This window comes from Bombina bombina, chromosome 11 (genome assembly GCF_027579735.1).
Source record: "Bombina bombina isolate aBomBom1 chromosome 11, aBomBom1.pri, whole genome shotgun sequence".
NCBI classification, from domain to species: Eukaryota; Metazoa; Chordata; class Amphibia; order Anura; family Bombinatoridae; genus Bombina; species Bombina bombina.
In genome coordinates, this window is record NC_069509.1 from 91,233,390 (window position 1) to 91,256,150 (window position 22,761).

Sequence of the window (22,761 nt, forward strand, 5' to 3'; positions counted from 1 at the left end):
ATCTATGTGTTAAACCCCTATAACAATTGAATTTTGAGTATTTTGGGTTATCCTGGAAAGGAGGATTGGCAATAAAGCTCTATTTTCTCTGTTTGTAAGTACGAGTTGTACTTAAGTTGGATGTCTGTAACCTGGGGACTGCCTGTAGACACCATGTAAAAGGGCACTTGTCACAGTCTTAAAGGAAAAGTTGTAACAATGAGAAACTCACAAAATTACTCGCAATAATGTCCGAGACTGAGAGTAACTTCAACCATTATTATCACATACTGCTTTATCAGCCTTTGCCACACCAAGACCGCACATTTGGAAGTATTACATTATAATAAACAAACTGCAAACTTGCTTGAAACTCACCGTCTTTCCATGTCCATCTTTTCCCACGCCACACAAAACAGAACCACTGTGTGAAAAGCTAAAAAAAGAAAAAGGGATTATACTTTAAGAGACATGAAACCGAAAAATTTTATTTCATTTTTCAGAAAGAGAATACAATTAAAAACAAAACAAATTTGATAATAGAAATACATTCCAAAGTTGATTCAAATTGCATACAGAATCATAAATCTATAAATTTTGGATTTAGTGTTCCTTTAACAATTAGCAGAACATGTAGAAAGCCTTCTAAAAACAGAAGGATGGAGCTTGTCCCAAAAATTACTGTTGTACCGAGATGGAAAATTAAAACTGCTAAATGAACCAGCTTTTGGGAATGGTCTTTTATAGTAACTCTCACACATGGAGGGAGAACGACGAATGACAAATGACATTCTATAGCTGAATATCAAATAACTCCCAATACTATAAGACAGCGCCACACTTATCTATATATATCAACAGAAGCTGTTCAATGGTTGAATCAATAATAGATAGAACATACGAATATAAAAAGAAATAGGTTAAAGAAAGTTCAAGTCAATGGTACTTGTTTTGATACTCCAAAGCCAAATCGGATAAAGGGGTTGCAGCTCCTTCCTTGCCCAACGGTGTCTGTTCCCAGGCTTAGGTAAAAGGTGTGTAGAAGTTTATCTCTAGAAGGAGAAAAGAGAAAGAGCGCATCCACGATCTAAGTGCAGTAAATAAGTTCACACTTTATTGAAAGAATAAAACATAAGCAAATTCTCACTCACAAGAGTGCCCTCAAACATATGAGGTATGTCCGTTCCTTAAGAAATATACACAAAGTTCCACTCCAGCACTGTTTATCCTCCTTACTGCCTCCCTCCGTGTCAGCCGATATTCAGTATAATCGAGTATCACAGGGGACTTAGCTAAATAATTATGCTGTGGGCTTAAATGTGTATAGAGGAAATCGTGTGAATGCGCTATAGGAAACAAACTATACTTGCCGGCTGTTAGTTTGATCCGAGCGTCATCCACATTCCCTTCTCCTCACACGTCAGGTTATGGGCGTGGCCTTACGCGTTTCGCAGGCTCCTCCCGCTTCGTCAGAGGCTATGCCCATAATGTCCATAATCCGCCCTTATGTAACACGCCTCCAAATATTGATTGGATAAGATCTGGGGGCGTGTAATGTTAGGTGTCTCCTATTTCTTATAGTAAATACCTGTTATGCCGTGACACATATCTATTTTGTTTTCATAACCGCGCTCCCAGCTGTCTAGTACTTTGAAAATCGGCACAGTAACTGGTTATACCAAAACATCAATATCGATGTACATTTAAAAAAACATATTATACATTTGTTATAAAAAAGACAATTAGAAATAACACATTAAAACTTATCATACAATTTGATGTAAATATATAAAAATAATAATAATTAAAAAACAATAATACTGAATAAAAAACACATTAAAGTTCAGAATGACTCATAGAAGGGATATATATAATACAGTAGTTTCAATCCCAATAAAAACATGTAAAAATATAGGAAACACATTAGCTAGAAATTGATATACGTTTTTTGAATTCATATATTTGTAAAAGTAAAATTACATAATAAAGTCCAGTCATATAGATGTTGTATCTGTATACACTACCAATAATGACCGTATGGTGACCAGTAATGGGTTTTCATATGTAGGCACCCCCTTTCCATATCTTTATATGTCTAGAAATGCTGCTAGGTCAATGTCACGGTTAAGACCCCCTGGACCCAAAGTCTGCAATTTATGGATCCAGAAGGTCTCCCGTTGTCTGAGTCGTAGCAGTCGATTTCCCCCTCTTATATCTCTTTTGACATGTTCAATCCCAATTATGGTGAGACCAGTACTATCCTTATTGTGTGTCTCTAGGAAATGAGCTGACACACCATGGTTATCCATACCTGCCTCTATATTTCTAAGGTGCTCGCTGAATCTTGTTTTCATGCAGCGTTTAGTACGCCCTATATAGATCCTATCACACGAGCACCTTAGAAGGTATACCACGTAATTTGTTCTGCAGGTAATTAGGTCTTTAATTTCATACTGCCTGTCATTTTTTGTTACCCTAAAAAAATGATTAATTGGATCCATATGGCTACAACAGGTGCATCCTTTTCTTCCACATTTAAAGGAACCCTGAGCTTGTCTCTCTAGCCAATTTTTTACCTTTTATACTCGGTCTTAGCATACTTGGACTTATTTTGTTTTATACACTCATATTTCTTTTAAAAATTACTTGTCCTTTATTGTTTAACATTTCCTTCAAAATGGGATCTTGCATTAGGATGGGCCAATGCTTTTTTACTGCCCCTTCAATATCTTTCGCTGCTCTGTTGTACCTGGTGACTAGTTGTGTCTATGACCTAGCAGCCGCAAGTACTATATGCCTCTGTGCTATATATATATAATTGTCTACTCAGTACGATTTTGCACGCTATATACTGCACACTGAGATATTATAAACAGTATATTTTTTACTTCCTTTTTTTTAGTTGATTATAGACGATATTCCCTACATTACTTGAAACTGTATCTTTTGGTATTTGGTTCCAACAATACTTCTGTGAGAAATTGTGTAATAGTTTGCTAAAAGATGGCAAGTGCTGAGGTATTTGGTAATTATTTTGATCCAACAACTAGAAGCAGACTTTTGTCTGCAACACTTATAGTAGGGGATGAAGAAAAAGACCCCAAGGTTCTCTTTAGAAAATTAGAAAAATTATATAAGTCACAGATAAATTGCTGGTATGACTTAGAGAACTTTCAGAAATATGGAATTATTCCAAAGGGTCTAAAATTACAAAAAGCATCAATCTTTGAACTAGAGGAAGTGGAATTCCATAGCGAATGGGAGGAAGCTATGGATGAATGCTCCAGAAAATTTATAACAATACTCAAGAAATATAGAGATAAAAAGGTGGAGAAACTCACAAATGAAATAGCTCAGGTTGAAAGTGTTTTAAACGAGAGGATGTCCTATATAAAGAACTTGATAGTAGAAATCGGACAGCTTTGAAACACTTTGAATCTGAAATAATTAAGAACAAGAAAAAGAAATTATATAATGCCCTGTATGGTGATTTAAACCCACAAGCTCAGGAAAATGGGAGAACACCCAAAGATAATAGTAATGAAGAAGTGGGGAGTCCCATTAAGGAAAAAGAACAGAGACAAATGAGATATGCGAATGGCCAAACAAAATTTAATGTTAATAAAAAGAATGGTAAACGAGGGCCACAACACGGTAATAATAGGAATACACCGAATGTGAATAAAAATAACTATACGAACAACACATTTAAAGAAAGGGAAAGATTAAACTATAATGACTCGTATTACCCCAGAGAGAGTAGGCCCGGATTAGATTCCCAATATGGGGAAGCCCTAGGTGCAAGACCAAAAACTAATCATCAGAGGCGGAATAACCCCACCTCTGGGAACAATAAGAATAGTCAGAAAGGTAAGAATAACCACACCAGCGACTCTAATATACAAAATGATTTGGGGGGCTATTTCCCATACAGAAGAGAACAGGTGGAGAATCGTTTTTTAGGTCAGAGCACAAACGAAAAATATCAGGAGGGGACCAGAAACCCAAAAAGAGGGATAGAACCAGACGAAGAGGATGTAGAGGAGGTGTGGCATACAGAGCCAAAAAACAAAAAAGGGATAGACATACATTATTAGGAAAACATGATCAAGACATCTTTAACATATCAAATAAAATATTGACAAAAGATGAGGAAGCCCTATTAAAGAAGGGGTTATCCTTTGCTCCAGATGCAGCACCCAACGGTTTTGAACTATTTATTGATATTAAGAAAATGATTAGGAAACTTACCCTCACTAGACAATTTAAACTACAGGAGAAAGGAATAGAAAACAATGTTGAAATAATACCACACAACCCAGATGACTCCATATTGATTAATACAAATGGAGGTGCAGAAAATAGGGGGGAAATTGATGAGAACCATCTTATAGACATACTTCATGACTTAGAAGAAGAAGCCCAAAATATACCAATCATACATAGCTCATTGAAGCAAAAATCTTCATTTTATCCATACCATTCAAAAGGGAACTGTATCTCTGTATTTGAAAGCCTGTTAGAGAAGGAGGTTTCAGAGATCTGGATTAAAGATAATCAAAGAAGGAAAACAAGAAAGGGGAACCTGTCAAAAGCAGAAAAAACAGAATTTATATCTTACCTGATAAATTCCTTTCTCCTACGGTGTGTCCGGTCCACGGCTTCATCCTTACTTGTGGGAATATTCTCTTCCCTAACAGGAAATGGCAAAGAGGCACACAGCAAAAGCTGTCCATATAGCCCCTCCTCCGGCCCCGCCCCCCAGTCATTCGACCGACGGTTAGGAGAAAAAGGAGAAACTATAGGGTGCCGTGGTGACTGTAGTGTATAGAAAAAATATTTAAGCCTGACAAAAAGCCAGGGCGGGCCGTGGACCGGACACACCGTAGGAGAAAGGAATTTATCAGGTAAGATATAAATTCTGTTTTCTCCTACATAGGTGTGTCCGGTCCACGGCTTCATCCTTACTTGTGGGAACCAATACCAAAGCTTTAGGACACGGATGAAGGGAGGGAACAAGTCAGGCGACCTAAACGGAAGGCACCACGGCTTGCAAAACCTTTCTCCCAAAAACAGCCTCCGAAGAAGCAAAAGTATCGAATTTGTAAAATTTTGTAAAAGTGTGCAGTGAAGACCAAGTCGCTGCCTTACAGATCTGATCAATAGAAGCCTCGTTCTTGAAGGCCCATGTGGAAGCCACAGCCCTAGTAGAGTGAGCTGTAATTCGTTCAGGAGGCTGCCGTCCGGCAGTCTCATAAGCCAATCGGATGATGCTTTTCAGCCAAAAGGAAAGAGAGGTAGCAGTAGCTTTCTGCCCTCTCCTCTTACCAGAATAAACGACAAACAAGGATGAAGTTTGTCTGAAATCCTTAGTTGCCTCTAAGTAGAATTTTAGAGCATGGACCACATCTAGGTTGTGTAACAAACGTTCCTTCTTTGAAACTGGATTCGGACACAGGGAAGGAACAACTATTTCCTGGTTAATATTCCTGTTGGAAACCACCTTTGGAAGGAAACCAGGTTTGGTACGTAAAACTACCTTATCTGAATGGAAAACCAGATAGGGAGTAGAACACTGCAGAGCAGATAATTCAGAAACTCTTCTAGCAGAAGAAATAGCAACCAAAAACAGAACTTTCCAAGATAGTAACTTAATATCTATGGAATGTAAGGGTTCAAACGGAACCCCTTGAAGAACTGAAAGAACTAAGTTTAGACTCCATGGAGGAGTTATAGGTCTGTAGACAGGCTTAATTCTAACTAATGCCTGTACAAACGCCTGTACATCTGGCACGACTGCCAGTCGTTTGTGTAACAAAACTGACAGAGCAGATATCTGTCCTTTTAAAGAACTAGCTGACAAACCTTTATCCAAACCCTCTTGGAGAAAGGAAAGTATTCTAGGGATTTTGACTTTACTCCAAGCAAAACATTTGGACTTGCACCAACAGATATATTTTTGCCATATTTTATGGTAAATTTTCCTAGTCACTGGTTTTCTGGCTTGAATCAGAGTATTTATAACCGAATCAGAAAACCCACGCTTAGATAGAATCAAGCGTTCAATTTCCAAGCAGTCAGTTGCAGAGAAACTAGATTTGGATGTCTGAATGGACCTTGAACTAGAAGATCCTGTCTCAAAGGTAGCTTCCATGGTGGAACCAATGACATACTCACCAGATCCGCATACCAAGTCCTGCGTGGCCACGCAAGAGCTATTAGAATCACTGAGGCCTTCTCCTGTTTGATCCTGGCTACAAGCCTGGGAAGGAGAGGGAACGGTGGAAACACATAAACCAGATTGAACGACCAGGGCGCCACTAATGCATCCACCAGTGCCGCCTTGGGATCCCTGGATCTGGAGCCGTATCGAGGAACCTTGGAGTTCTGACGAGACGCCATCAGATCCATATCCGGGTTGCCCCATAGTTGAGTTAACTGGGCAAAGACCTCCGGGTGGAGTTCCCACTCCCCCGGATGGAAAGTCTGACGACTCAGATAATCCGCCTCCCAGTTGTCTACTCCTGGGATGTGAATTGCAGATAGATGGCAGGAGTGATCCTCCGCCCATTTGATGATCTTTAAATCCAGAATTGACCTGAAAGTTCCCTTTTTTTGGGAACTACGAACAGGTTCGAGTAAAACCCTAGACCTTGTTCCCCTGAGGGGACTGGGTTTATCACTCCCATCTTTAATAGGTCTCTTACACAATGTAAGAATGCCTGTTTCTTTATCTGGTCTGAAGATAAGCGAGACAGGTGGAACCTTCCCTTTGGAGGAAGTCCCTTGAACTCTAGCAGGTATCCCTGGGAGACTATTTCTAGTGCCCAGGGATCCGGAAAATCTCTTGCCCAAGCCTGAGCAAAGAGAGATAATCTGCCCCCTACTAGATCCGGTCCCGGATCGGGGGCTACCTCTTCATGCTGTCTTGGTAACAGCAGTAGGTTTCTTGGTCTGTTTACCCTTGTTCCAGCCTTGCACGGGCTTCCATGCAGGTTTGGGCTGGACCGCGTTACCGTCTTGTCTAGCGGCAGTAGAGTTATTAGCCGGTCCGTTCCTGAAATTGCGAAAGGAACGAAAATTAGACTTGTTCTTAGCCTTAAAAGGTCTATCCTGTGGGAGGGCATGGCCCTTACCCCCAGTGATGTCTGAAATAATCTCCTTCAATTCCGGCCCAAAAAGGGTCTTACCCTTGAAAGGAATATTAAGTAACTTAGTCTTGGACGACACATCTGCCGACCAGGATTTTAGCCAAAGCGCCCTCCGCGATACTATAGCAAAACCTGAGTTTTTCGCCGCCAATTTCGTTATTTGAAAAACGGCATCCAATATAAAAGAATTAGCTAACTTTAGTGCGTGAATTCTGTCCATGACTTCTTCATAGGAAGTCTCCTTCTGGAGCGACCTTTCTAATTCCTCGAACCAAAAAGACGCCGCTGAGGTGACAGTAATAATACACGTAGCTGGTTGAAGGATGAAACCTTGCTGAACAAAAATCTTTTTAAGCAATCCTTCCAATTTTTTATCCATAGGATCTTTGAAAGCGCAGCTGTCCTCTATAGGAATAGTTGTGCGCTTCGCTAATGTTGAAACTGCTCCCGCAACCTTCGGGACCGTCTGCCATGCGTCCCTTCTAGGGTCTACAATGGGAAACATTTTCTTAAATATAGGAGGTGGGGCAAAGGGTATACCCGGCTTCTCCCACTCCTTATCCACTATGTTCGCTACCCTCTTGGGTATTGGAAAGGCATCATCGTGCACTGGGACCTCTAAGAATTTGTCCAATTTGCACAACTTCTCTGGTACTACCATAGAATCACAGTCATCCAGAGTAGCTAATACCTCCTTAAGCAAGGCGTGGAGATGTTCTAGCTTAAACTTAAATGCTACTATATCCGGTTCTGCCTGTTGAGAAATTTTTCCTGAGTCAGAAATTTCTCCCTCAGACAGCCCCTCCCTCACAGCCAATTCCGATTGATGTGAGGGTAAAATAGATAAAGCATTGTCAGCGTCTAATTGTTCATCCTTTTTATCTGTATTTAAAACTGAACAATCACGCTTTCTCTGAAATGCTGGCAGTTTGGATAAAATATTTGCTATAGAATTATCCACTACTGCTGTTAATTGTTGCATAGAAATAAGTACTGGCGCACTAGGTGTCGCCTGCGCGGGCAAAGCTGGTGTAGACACAGAAGGAGAGGATGTAGAACTATCCCCACTACCTTCATTAGATGAATCATCTTGGGCAACATTATTAAATGTAACAGAGCTGTCCTTACTTTGTTTGGACGCTATGGCACAATTATCACAAACACTCGAAGGGGGGACCACATTGGTCTCTATACACACAGAACATAGGTTATCTGATGGCACAGACATGTTAAACAGATTTAGGCAGGCAAACAATGCAATAAAAACGATTTTAAACAAAACCGTTACTGTCTCTTTAAATAATAAAATGACACACTTTATTTCTGAATGTTCAAAAAACTATGAAGGCAATATCCGATTTTTATGAAATTTGGACCCCAGTGTCTTAATGCTTTGAGAGTATTGCACAGCAAAAATGGAGACTCTAGCCCTTAAAATAAGCAAACCGGAGCTAATTGTTGGATTTAACCGGTTTTATACACTACAATCCCTGCTACAGCTTTTGCTGTAGCTTTTACCTTCCTTAGGGGTCAACCACCACAGAAAAAAGCCTTCTGGAGTCACTTTCTGAGCCACAGGACCCTCTCACATGAATCTGCATGCACTGCCTTGAAATCAACTGCGCAGCTGAAGCGCCAAAATGAGGCCTCCTCCCTCAGCATACTAGAGTGAAGGGGCCTTCCTGACTAGATTAGGCGTCTAAAACAAGCCAGATCAAATAAAAAACGTCCCCAAGTGTATATAAGCTTATAAAACATTTCAAATGCCATGGTATTGTAATAAAAATCAATCGATTTGGCCCATAATAGTGTCTACCAGCATAAAAACTAAAAAGGGGAAGCCTGTTATCTTTTTTGCTGAGTTCAAAGAAAAATGGCTTACCGTTTTCCCTGAGGGGAAAAATGACTGTCATCTAGCATTAGCCTGTGTTGTTAGAAGGAGACTAATTCATACCTGAAGCAGATGAGTCTGCAAACTGTTACCCCCAACTGAAGTTCTCTGGTTTCAATAGTCCTGCGTGGTAACAGCAATGGATTTTAGTTACTTGTGCTAAAATCATAGCCCTCTTAAACAGAAATCTTCATCACTTTTCTGTTGTAGAGTAAATAGTACAAGCCAGCACTATTTTAAAATAACAAACTCTTGATAGAAGAAATAAAAACTACAACTAAACACCACAAACTCTTTACCATCCCCGTGGAGATGCTACTTGTTCAGAGCGGCAAAGAGAATGACTGGGGGGCGGGGCCGGAGGAGGGGCTATATGGACAGCTTTTGCTGTGTGCCTCTTTGCCATTTCCTGTTAGGGAAGAGAATATTCCCACAAGTAAGGATGAAGCCGTGGACCGGACACACCTATGTAGGAGAAAACTGCATTAAAAAACCTTAGTGAAAATAGAGACCTAGTGATCCGGAGCGCCGATAAAGGCGGAGGGATTGTAGTGCAGGATAAGAGGGAATATGTGATGGAGGCAGATAGGTTGCTAAGGATACCTATCATAGATTATATCATAATCCTACTAAGGAATATTTGGAGGAATATAATGTGCTACTCTCTAAAGGCAAGGCAGATCGAGTTTTAAGTAACCAGGAATACAGATATTTGGTTGTTGAGGATCCAGTACTCCCTATTTTCTATCATCTGCCCAAAATTCACAAGGGGCTCAACAATCCCCCGGGCAGACCAATTGTGTCAGGGATTGGAGGCCTCACAACCAAATTGTCTGAATACATTGACCATATACTTAAACCCATGGTACCATGCCTAAGATCCTATGTACAGGATACACTTCATGTATTGAAAGTACTGAAGGACCTCACTTGGCAAGAGAATTATATCTGGGTCACCATGGATGTATGCTCGTTATACACTTCGATACCACATGCATTAGGTATCACAGCTGTAAAATATTTTTGCGGAAAATGTGGCTACATTAATGAAACCCAGGTAGAATTTTTGGAAAAGGCAATTGACTTTGTACTAAAGAAAAACTATTTTCTGTTTGAGGGCAAATACTTCCTCCAAACCAGGGGGGCGGCCATGGGGACAAAATTTGCCCCGGACTTCGCCAACCTCTACATGGGCTGGTGGGAGGACCTATTTGTCTTTAATTCAGAAAATCCATATAAAGAACATATGTATTGGTATCGCTACATAGATGATATACTGATCGTTTGGCAGGGAACCACAGAAAAATTAACAAAATTTGCTGAATATGCAAATAGGAACACACTCAATCTAAGCTTTACCATGGAGTCCAGTCCAACAAGGGTGACCTTTTTGGATTTGGAAATAATACAAGAACACGGCGAGGTATATACCAAGCTGTATAGGAAACCCACAGATACCAATTGGTATCTACATGCTGAGAGCGGGCATCACAGCAAGTGGAAGAAAAACATTCCACTGGGACAATATCAAAGAGCAAAGCGAAATTGTGCTAAGGAAAACGATTTTCAAAAAGAATCTGAAATAATTACAAATAGGTTCCTAGCGAAAGGTTATCCACAGAAACTACTTAACGATACGAAAGGAAAAGTGGATAAAATGGATAGAAAAACACTGATAAACAAAGAAAAAGTGGAAAGCCCAAATAATAGGATACCAGACAAACGGAAGGTACAACTAGTCACCAGGTACAACAGAGCAGCGAAAGATATTGAAGGGGCAGTAAAAAAGCATTGGCCCATCCTCATGCAAGATCCCATTTTGAAGGAAATGTTAAACAATAAAGGACAAGTAATTTTTAAAAGAAATATGAGTGTACAAAACAAAATAAGTCCAAGTATGCTAAGACCGAGTATAAAAGGTAAAAATTGGCTAGAGAGACAAGCTCAGGGTTCCTTTAAATGTGGAAGAAAAGGATGCACCTGTTGTAGCCATATGGATCCAATTAATCATTTTTTTAGGGTAACAAAAAATGACAGGCAGTATGAAATTAAATACCTAATTACCTGCAGAACAAATTACGTGGTATACCTTCTAAGGTGCTCGTGTGATAGGATCTATATAGGGCGTACTAAACGCTGCATGAAAACAAGATTCAGCGAGCACCTTAGAAATATAGAGGCAGGTATGGATAACCATGGTGTGTCAGCTCATTTCCTAGAGACACACAATAAGGATAGTACTGGTCTCACCATAATTGGGATTGAACATGTCAAAAGAGATATAAGAGGGGGAAATCGACTGCTACGACTCAGACAACGGGAGACCTTCTGGATCCATAAATTGCAGACTTTGGGTCCAGGGGGTCTTAACCGTGACATTGACCTAGCAGCATTTCTAGACATATAAAGATATGGAAAGGGGGTGCCTACATATGAAAACCCATTACTGGTCACCATACAGTCATTATTGGTAGTGTATACAGATACAACATCTATATGACTGGACTTTATTATGTAATTTTACTTTTACAAATATATGAATTCTAAAAACGTATATCAATTTCTAGCTAATGTGTTTCCTATATTTTTACATTATTGGGATTGAAACTACTGTATTATATATATATCCCTTCTATGAGTCATTCTGAACTTTAATGTGTTTTTTATTCAGTATTATTGTTTTTTAATTATTATTATTTTTATATATTTACATCAAATTGTATGATAAGTTTTAATGTGTTATTTCTAATTGTCTTTTTTATAACAAATGTATAATATGTTTTTTAAATGTACATCGATATTGATGTTTTGGTATAAAGATATAGAGCTGCGCATCTTCACTTGTCTCACGATTCGATTACGATTAGCATCGTAACGATTCGATTCTACGATGCATCGCGATGCATCACGATTACTGCCCATGATTTTCATGAACTTGTTCTATTCCATATTTTATATATATATATATATATATATATATATATATATATATATATATATATATATACACACACACACATACAAAATATATATATATATAAATATATATATATATATATATACACACACACAAACTATATATATATATATATAGTACACACACACAAAAATTTTGATAAATATATTAATTTTACTATAAAACCCCCAAAAAAGAGAGATACAATTAAAATATTAACCCTCCTTTTCAGGATCAATAGACCATTTAACGTTTTATTGCAGTGTTTAAATAATTAAAGGTGTTTGCATACAATTATTAAACTTGGAAATCAATAATTTAAGCACTTGACTGCCTGGGAGGGCTGCACATCTACTACTACATAAGGTATGACAGCCCTCTATGGTGAGCAATGGGTTAAATACTTTGATTTCCTAGACTAAAGTAATGACAAGGAATACACAAACTTTAGTAAGGTTCACAGCCTGGCTCTTACATTATAGAATAAGCAGGGCAGGAAGGTGTAGGTCCGTTGTAGCTAATATGTCAGGCAGGGAGCACAGATGCTTTAAAAAAAAACAGACATTCAACGCTGCTGGCTTCCTTATCCTCCTTCCCCCGTTAATTTATTGTCTCTCTCTACTTTAGAAGACGCCCCTCTTATGCCGCATGGACAGAGACCTGTTAGCTTTAATGTCTCTGAAAGTGAGTAAACAGTAGTTGGTTCCCTATTAACCCCATGCACTATTCCTGTCCTGATCAAAAGGTGGAAGAAATCAGATAGGCAGAATTGCAGAGCTAAAACATTTGTGCACGCATTAAAACTGTCAGGTTTTTTACTGAAAACAGCTGTAAGTTTTCTTACTGAAACCGGACTGTCTGGTCAAATCCCTGAATTTGGCAACCCTTGACCCCTGTGTGCTGTGTCACTCATTTTTACTCACAAGCAACCCTGTCACCTGGAAAGCCCATGTAGCCTAGGAAGTTGCAGGAGGGACAGCTGCTGACTGAGCTGTGTCTTGAATCCTCCTGTGTGTGCGCACCTATCTTTCCTTGTGGAGGAGGGGTAACGTGACATTGTGTGAATCGATTCGGCTCTTCACTGCATCGATGCAGCATCGTGATGCATCGTTGTGCCGATTATTTTTGACACCCCTAGTTACTGTGCAGATTTTCAAAGTACTAGACAGCTGGGAGCGCGGTTATGAAAACAAAATAGATATGTGTCACGGCATAACAGGTATTTACTATAAGAAATAGGAGACACCTAACATTACACGCCCCCAGATCTTATCCAATCAATATTTGGAGGCGTGTTGCATACAACCATACATAAGGGCGGATTATGGACATTATGGGCATAGCCTCTGACGAAGCGGGAGGAGCCCGCGAAACGCGTAAGGCCACGCCCATAATCTGACGTGTGAGGAGAAGGGAATGTGGATGACGCTCGGATCAAACTAACAGCCGGCAAGTATAGTTTGTTTCCTATAGCGCATTCACACGATTTCCTCTATACACATTTAAGCCCACAGCATAATTATTTAGCTAAGTCCCCTGTGATACTCGATTATACTGAATATCGGCTGACACGGAGGGAGGCAGTAAGGAGGATAAACAGTGCTGGAGTGGAATTTTGTGTATATTTCTTAAGGAACGGACATACCTCATATGTTTGAGGGCACTCTTGTGAGTGAGAATTTGCTTATGTTTTATTCTTTCAATAAAGTGTGAACTTATTTACTGCACTTAGATCGTGGATACGCTCTTTCTCTTTTCTCCTTCTAGAGAAAAACTTCTACATCTGAATATCAGTGTGAGTAAAGAATTCACTGCTACAGTGAGTGCGTCAGTCAGTTAGATCTGGGTGATGGAGTGAACTAAATGTTGAAATAAAAAACAATTTCTACTTTCTAACAACTTACCTTAGACATGAGACTGAATGAGAATGAGTTTTGAACATAGCAAGACAGGTGCCCTTTTGAAAGTGCCAAAGTCGAATCATGCTGAGTGTGCCCGTCTGTGCAGATGCCAGTAGTGTACAGCTGCCATTAAAGGCCAGGGAAGATACCTGTAGTAAAAAGAGTCAGAATAACCGTTAAACTCTCCTCAGTCAGTGCTGTCACCAATGTAGATTCTACCAGTAAGTGTTATAGGAATCTCCGTAAAATGCATTAGCAAATAGTTGAAAATTACTATAATGCAGATTTCCAAATGAAACATTTATAAATTTCAATACGTTTTTAATCAATACAATTCAATGTCTTCTGATGTGAAAATAAATTTTGAGAGATTTCTAATTAAGATTAAATTAAATTGATAGATTTTTGTTCCCTACTAGAACAAAAAAGAGTGGGACTGTACTAATCACTGATTGAGTTTAATGTGATAAAATTTCAGATTAAGAATGTTGCAATGAAAAAAAAAAACAAATTATGCTTACATGATAAATTTCTTTCTTTCCGTATAGGGTGAGTCCACGGCTTAGGGTGAGTCCACTGTTGGGAATATCACTCCTGGCCAGCAGGAGGAGGAAAAGAGCACCACAGTTAAACTGCTAAGTATCACTCCCTTACCCACAACCTTCAGTCATTCGACCGAAGGGAAATGGAGAAAAAGGAGTAACACAAGGTGTAGAGGTGCCTGAGGTTATAGTCAAAAGAACAACTGTCTTAAAATAAAGGGTGGGGACATGGACTCACCATATCCAGAAAGAAATACATTTATCAGGTAAGCATAAATGTTGTTTGTTTTTCTTTCCTAAGATATAGTGAGTCCACGACTTGAGTAATTACGGTTGGGAACCAATACCCAAGCTAGAGGACACGGATAAACAGGGACGGACAAGACAGGCAGTCCTAAACAGAAGGCACCACCGCTTGAAGAACCTTTCTCCCAAAAAAAGCCTCAGCCAAGGCAAAAGTATCAAATTTGGAAAAAGTATGTAAAGAAGACCAAGTTGCAGCCTTGCAAATGTGTTCCACAGAAGCTTCATTTTTGAAAGCCCAAGAAGAGGAAACAGCTCTTGTGGAATGAGCCGTAATTCTCTCAGGAGGCTGCTGTCCAGCAGTCTCATAAGCCAAACGAATGATACTACGAAACCAAAAAGAAAGAGTAGTAGCAGTAACTTTCTGATCTTTACGTTTCCCAGAGAAACAGACAAAGAGGGCAGAGGACTGCCGAAAATCCTTAGTTGTCTGTAAGTAGAATTTAAGAGCACTTAAAACATCCAAATTGTGTAACAAACGTTCTTTGGAAGAAGGAGGATTAGGACACAGAGAGGGAACAACAATTTCCTGATTGATATTTCTATTAGAAACAACCTTAGGAAGGAAACCTAACCAAGTACAAAGAACCGCCTTATCGGCATGAAAAATAAGATAAGGGGAATCACACTGCAGAGCTGAGAGTTCCGAGACTCTTCGAGCAGAAGAGATAGGAACAAGAAACAAAACCTTCCAAGATAACAACTTAATGTCTATTTAATGCAACGGCTCAAACTGAGCCAGCTGTAAAACTTTAAGAACAAGGTTAAGGCTCCAAAGAGGAGCAACAGACTTAAAAACAGGCCCGATTTTGACTATGGCCTGACAAAAAGATTGCACATCTGGCACAACCGCAAAATGTTTATGTAGTAAAACTGATAAAGCAGAAATATGACCCTTCAGGGTACTGCCTGACAATCCCTTCTCCAGGCCTTCCTGAAGAAAAAAATTTTTTTCTAGGAATTCTAATTCTACTCCAAGAGTAGCCCTTGGATTCACACCAATACAGATATTTACGCCATATCTTATGGTAAATCTTTCTAGTAGCAGGCTTGCAAGCCTGAATCATGGTCTCAATGACCGACTCAGAAAAAAACACGCTTAGACAGAATTAAATGTTCAATCTCCAAGCAGTCAGCTTCAGAGAAATGAGATTTGGACGAAGGAAGGGACACTGAATCAGGAGGTCCTTCCTCAGAGGTAGTCTCCAAGGTGGGAGAGATGACATCTCCACTAGGTCTGCAAACCAGATCCTGCGAGGCCACGCAGGGGCTATTAGAATCACCAACGCCCTCTCCTGTTTGATACGAGCAATGACTCATGGAAGGAGAGCAAACGGAGGAAACAGGTATGCCAACCTGAAAACCCAAGGAACCTGCCAGAGCATCTATCAGAACGGCCTACGAATCTCTTGACCTTGAACCTTACCTCGGAAGCTTGGCGTTCTGACGGGACGCCATCAGATCTAACTCGGGCACCCCCCATTTGAGGACTAAGCTGGAAAACACCTCCGGATGGAGTTCCCACTCCCCAGGATGAAAAGTCTCTCTGCTCAGAAAATCCGCTTCCCAGTTGTCTACTCCGGGAATGTGGATGGCAGATAGACAGCAATTGTGGGTCTCTGCACACTGAAGAATCCGAGTAACCTCCTTTATTGCTAAGGAACTCCGAGATCCTCCCTGGTGATTGATGTAACCCACAGAGGTTATCTTGTTTGATTGGAACCTGATAAATTGGGCTGAGGACAACTGAGGCCAAGCCAATAGAGCATTGTAAGTCACCCTCAACTGTAAGATGTTGATGGGAAGAGCAGACTCCACCCGAGTCCAAAGGCCCTGAGCTTTTAACAAGTTCCAGACTGCTCCCCAGCAGGCTGGCGTCCGTGATCACGATCACCCAGGAAGGTCTCCGAAAGCATGTGCCCTGAGACAGATGTTCCTGAGAAATCCACCATGCGAGAGAATCCCTTGACGACTGATCTAACTCTATTCTCTGAGATAGATCCGCATGGTCGCCATTCCATTGTCTGAGCATGCACAACTGGAGAGCTCTAAAATGGAATCAAGCAAAAGGAATGATGTACATGGAAGCCACCATCAGACTGATTATCTCCACACATTAAGCCACTGTAGGATAAGCAGTAGCCTGAAGAGAGATATAAGAGGAAATGATTTTGTTTTTCCTGACCTCTGTCAGAAAAATCTTCATCACTAGAGAATCTATTATGGTCCCTAAGAACTTTTTTTCCAGATTCACATTCCATCCATGGGAATGAAGAAAAGACAACAATATCTCTGTGTGAGATTTTGCTTGTTTAAAAGATGGCGCCTGAACCAATATGTCGTCCAGGTAGGGTGCCACAGGAATTCCACGAAAAATGTATCACTGCCTAAAGAGCCCCCAGAACCTTGGAAAAAATTATGGGAGCTGTCGCTAGACCAAATGGAAGGGTCACAAACTGGAAATGTTTGTCCAGAAAGCCAAATGTCAGGAACCTATGATGGTCCCTGTGAATAGGTACATGAAGATACGCATCCTTTAGGTCTATGGTTGTCATGCACTGACCCTCTTGTACTAAAGGAAGAATGGAGCGTATAGTCTCCATCTTGATGGATGGAACTTTGAGAAACTTGTTTAGACATTTCCAGTCTAGAATGGGATGGAAAGTTCTCTCTTTTTTGGGAACCACAAATAGGTTGGAGTAGAAACCGAGACACTGTTCCTGCACTGGAACTATCACTCCCAGGAAGGAAAGATGTTGTATACATTTCAAGAACGCCTCCCTCTTTTACTGGTATGCAGATAATCTTGAGAAAAGGAATCTGCCTCTGGGAGGAAAAGTCTTGAATTCCAATTTGTAAACCTGAGATACGTCCACAGTCCAGGTATCTGGGACATCTCGTATCCAGGCTTGAGAGAACTGAGAAAGTCTGCCCCCCACCTGATCCGATCCCGGATCGGGGGCAAACCCTTCATGCTGATTTGGCATCAGCTGCGGGTTTCTTTGATCATTTCCCATTGTTTCAAGACTGATTGGGTTTCCAAGAAGATTTGGATTGTACCTGCTTGGAAGAGGAATGGGAAGGCTTTCCTCTGAAGAAACGAAAGGAACGAAAATTACTCTGACGTCCTTCAGGTCTATTCTTCTTATCTTGAGGTAGAAAATACCCTTTTCCACCTGTAATATCAGCGATAATTTCTGCCAAACCGGGTCCAAACAAGGTTTTGCCCTTGTAAGGAATCGCCAGAAGCTTGACTTTAGAGGAAACATCCGCAGATGCGGATTTCAACCATAACACCCTGCTGGCTAGGACAGCAAAAATAGAAGTCTAGTAGTTTAACAACCTGTAAAATGGCATCTGCAATAAAGGAATTGGCCAACTTAAGAGCTTTAATCCTATCTTAAATTTCATCCAAGGAAGTCTCTACTTGAAGAGAATCAGACAAGGCGTCAAACTGATAAGATGCCACACTAGTCACGGTGGCAATACACACCACAGGTTGCAATTGGAGGCCTTGGTGAACATAAATCTTTTTCAAATAAGCCTCCAGCTTCTTGTCCATCGGATCCTTAAAAGAGCAGCGATCCTCAATAGGAATAGTGGCTCTCTTAGCCAGAGTGGAAATGGCCCCTTCAACTTTGGGTACAGTATACAAAGAGTCTTTAATGGAGTCCTCGACAGGAAACATTTTCTTAAAAATGGGAGACGGGGAGAAAAAAAAGACACCCCTGGTTTCCCCCATTCCTGCGAGATAATCTCCCTAGCACGGTCCTGCACAGGAAAAACCTCCGTGGAAGATTCATCAAAGAAACTATTAAGTTTACTAGATTTCTAAGGAGTGACAACAACAGGGGTATCGGAGTCATCTAAAGTAGCTAAAACCTCCTTTAACAATAAACAAAAGGTGTTTAAGCTTAAATCTGAAAGATACCACCGCAGTCTCAGAAGAAGGAATTATACTGTCTGAATCTGAGATTTCACCCTCAGAAAGTCCAGATGTATCTTCCTCATCAGACTTATAAGAAAGGGCAACTTGGGAAGCAAAATTGAGGACAGGAACCTTACTTTCTGAATTTTTAGGTTTTCCTTTTGCGTTTTCCCTGTAATCTGGGAATGGCAGCTAATGCCGCAGATACCGCTGAAGATAACTGGGCAGCAATTTCTGCTTTTAAATAAACTCCACTAGGAGTTAAAGAGGAACCTCAGGGCACTGCATGTGACGCCATTGAGGCTTGGGACATAGCAGGCGAAAGCTGAATTATTATTTTAACAGCATCATCCTGAGAAACATTAGGCTCAAAATTTTTACCTTTATTTTGCACACATGAAGAACAAAATTGCATAGGAGTTGCAATTTGTGCATCTAAACATAAGCATGAATTCATGAGAGCAGGCTCTTGCTCCATATCAGACATGTTGTGAAACAGTAAATACACTTGTACAGATACGTTTCAAAGATTTTAATATTCAATTAAAATAAGCCAAGGAAAAAATACGCTTTAAATTTTATCCCAAATTAGGATCGATCCCCAGCTAAAATTATGTGAGAAAAGTTAAGAAAAAACATTTAATAAACATCAAATAAACTACTAAAATACCCCTCAGGCAACCACACCTCAATTACTGAGGTGCCTTACAGCTACCAATTAAGACCGGATAACCAAGAAATGGAGAAAAACAACTTTTTCCTCAGAAACGTTATGAAGTAAAGCCAGTCATGTGACCGCAACTGCTGAGCTCAAATTACTGCTGTGACACAGAGAGGCACTAAAAATAACTTCCTGGTACACTGAGTACCAGAAATATCCACTTTTTTAAACCGGACAGTTTAAAATGTTGCATCGTTTTATTTTAAAGCAAAGGGGAAATGAATAAGCTGCTGAAATAGAACATTCAGCTTTACTTTTAGTTTAAACTTGTATTGTTTGATAAAGTAAATATGTGTCAGGAAAATAAAGCCTAATAAAAACATTTTACCCTTTCTTTTTATAGAACAAAAGTAGCAGACGCACCACAAAGTCCTTATGCAGAGGTTCTCTTTATTATCACAAACTGGGAGCCAGGAAAGCAGAACAACGTTTCGGGCTATAAACCCTTATTCATGTTCATAACTTGTACATCACACTTAATCACCTTAAATACCTACAACCAGGTAAAACCACACCTTTTTAATTTAACCATTTACAAGGCAAAAAGAAGGCCTGTCATAGTGACCTCTAGTGGTTTACACTTGAAAATACATGTGATTTACCACATTTATTAAAAAACATTTTTTTTTAAAAATACAAAGTTAAAATGCATTTAACAGATGTCATAGCAAGATATTATACACAGAATTCAAAGAGCCAGAGAAACAAGGATTATCACATCACTCTTAGTATTATTACTTCTCTTAAAGGAACACACTCAAATCCAATTCTCTATTCATTCCATTGGGAGCCAATGTGTTTAACTTATTAATCCAGAAAGCCTCACGTTTTTGTAACGATAATTCTCTATTGCCACCACGCCTAGGGCTTTGTACAAAATCTATAATTTGAAAGCGCAGTTGTGCAATAGTGTGGTTGCAGCTCAAAAAATGATAAGCTACAGGTGCATTTAAATTATTAGTTCTTATATTGGATTTATGCTGTATGATTCTATCTCTGACCCGCTGGGTCGTCTCACCAATATAAATTAACCCACACGGACACTTAATTAGGTATATTACAAAGTTTGCATTACAATTAAAGTAGCCCCTAATCCTGAATTTCTGACCCGTTTGGGGATGTATAAAAAGGTCACCTTTTATCATATTATTGCAATTTGAACAATTCAGGCAAGGGAAGCAACCATTATTTTCTGATGTAATAAAACCTTGTTTAGATTTCTTATTTGACCCAACATCTGCTTTGATTAGTTTATCCCTAAGACTAGGTAATCTAGTGTAGGCTGGCATAGGAGGCTGTTGAAATGCTGAAATCTCTGGATTACATTCCTTCAAAATATTCCAATGTTTACGAACTATTTTTTGTATTGCTGCACTGTTAGCACTGTATTCTGAAACAAAAACCAATCTATTAGGGTCCTTTTTCCTTTGGACATCTGTCATATTGACCCTATTCTTTGGTGTCTGTAAGACTTTTCTCAAAGTTGTCTGTATCATATCATAAGGATACCCACGTTCAATAAATCTTAAACCCATTTCTTCTAACCTTTGCAGGGCCAGTTTTTCATCTTTAACAATACGTTTAATCCTAAGAATTTGACTGTATGGTAATGACTGGATTAAAGAGGGGGCATGGGCACTAGAAAAGTGTAGAAGGCTATTCCTGTCTGTTTTTTTCCTATACAAATCTGTCTTTAGACAGGAACCATCTTTATAGACTTTAGTGTCCAAAAAATTGATTGATTCTTCACTCCAAGATAGGGTAAACTTGATACATCTAGAAGCCATATTGAGATCTGCAACAAACTGCTGAAGGGAGCCAACGTCACCCCACCAAATGCCAAATATATCATCTATGTAGCGCCACCAGGTGGTGCCACACAGATGAAATAAATTGTTCTCATAGACAAACTTTTCCTCGAATACACTCATAAAGATGTTGGCATAGGTAGGGGCGACGTTGGACCCATAGCAGTACCCTGCTTCTGTACAAAGTAAGAATCTTCAAACAAGAAGTAATTACAGTATAACACAATCTCCATTAGTTCAATAATAAACTGCTGCTGCATAACTGTAAATGTATTACTTCTAGCCATCATTAACCTAATAGAATCTAACCCACTAGTATGGGGTATAGCAGTGTACAGACTCACAATATCAAGACTGTACAAAATACATTTATCCATATTACCTGGTAAGTTCTCAATTTTAGATAGAAAATCATCTGTATCTTTAATATATGACATTGCTTGTGACACAAAAGGTCTCAAAAGCTTATCCAGGTAAATGGATATATTTGTGCAGATAGAATCAGTGTCAGCTACAATGGGGCCCCACCAGGACGCCCCATTGTAGCTGGCACTGATTCTATCTGCACAAATATATCCATTTACCTGGATAAGCTTTTGAGACCTTTTGTGTCACAAGCAATGTCATATATTAAAGATACAGATGATTTTCTATCTAAAATTGAGAACTTACCAGGTAATATGGATAAATGTATTTTGTACAGTCTTGATATTGTGAGTCTGTACACTGCTATACCCCATACTAGTGGGTTAGATTCTATTAGGTTAATGATGGCTAGAAGTAATAAATTTACAGTTATGCAGCAGCAGTTTATTATTGAACTAATGGAGATTGTGTTATACTGTAATTACTTCTTGTTTGAAGACTCTTACTTTGTACAGAAGCAGGGTACTGCTATGGGGTCCAACGTCGCCCCTACCTATGCCAACATCTTTATGAGTGTATTCGAGGAAAAGTTTGTCTATGAGAACAATTTATTTCATCTGTGTGGCGCCACCTGGTGGCGCTACATAGATGATATATTTGGCATTTGGTGGGGTGACGTTGGCTCCCTTCAGCAGTTTGTTGCAGATCTCAATATGGCTTTTAGATGTATCAAGTTTACCCTATCTTGGAGTGAAGAATCAATCAATTTTTTGGACACTAAAGTCTATAAAGATGGTTCCTGTCTAAAGACAGATTTGTATAGGAAAAAAAACAGACAGGAATAGCCTTCTACACTTTTCTAGTGCCCATGCCCCCTCTTTAATCAAGTCATTACCATACAGTCAAATGCTTAGGATTAAACGTATTGTTAAAGATGAAAAACTGGCCCTGCAAAGGTTAGAAGAAATGGGTTTAAGATTTATTGAACGTGGGTATCCTTATGATATGATACAGACAACTTTGAGAAAAGTCTTACAGACACCAAAGAATAGGGTCAATATGACAGATGTCCAAAGGAAAAAGGACCCTAATAGATTGGTTTTTGTTTCAGAATACAGTGCTAACAGTGCAGCAATACAAAAAATAGTTCGTAAACATTGGAATATTTTGAAGGAATGTAATCCAGAGGTTTCAGCATTTCAACAGCCTCCTATG

At 39.6% G+C, this 22,761-nt stretch overlaps 1 protein-coding gene across 1 annotated transcript in view; it reads right to left on the reverse strand.

Annotated features, from left to right (window-relative positions):
* Nucleotides 1-22,761, reverse strand: part of WDR90 (WD repeat domain 90) — a 213,155-nt gene that overhangs the window by 164,382 nt on the left and 26,012 nt on the right. The window contains exons 11-12 of the mRNA XM_053694218.1: nucleotides 13,882-14,027; nucleotides 358-415 (exon numbers count right to left, since the gene is read on the reverse strand). Of these exons, the coding sequence (XP_053550193.1) occupies nucleotides 358-415; nucleotides 13,882-14,027 (204 nt within the window). The remainder of the gene's footprint in view (nucleotides 1-357; nucleotides 416-13,881; nucleotides 14,028-22,761) is intronic.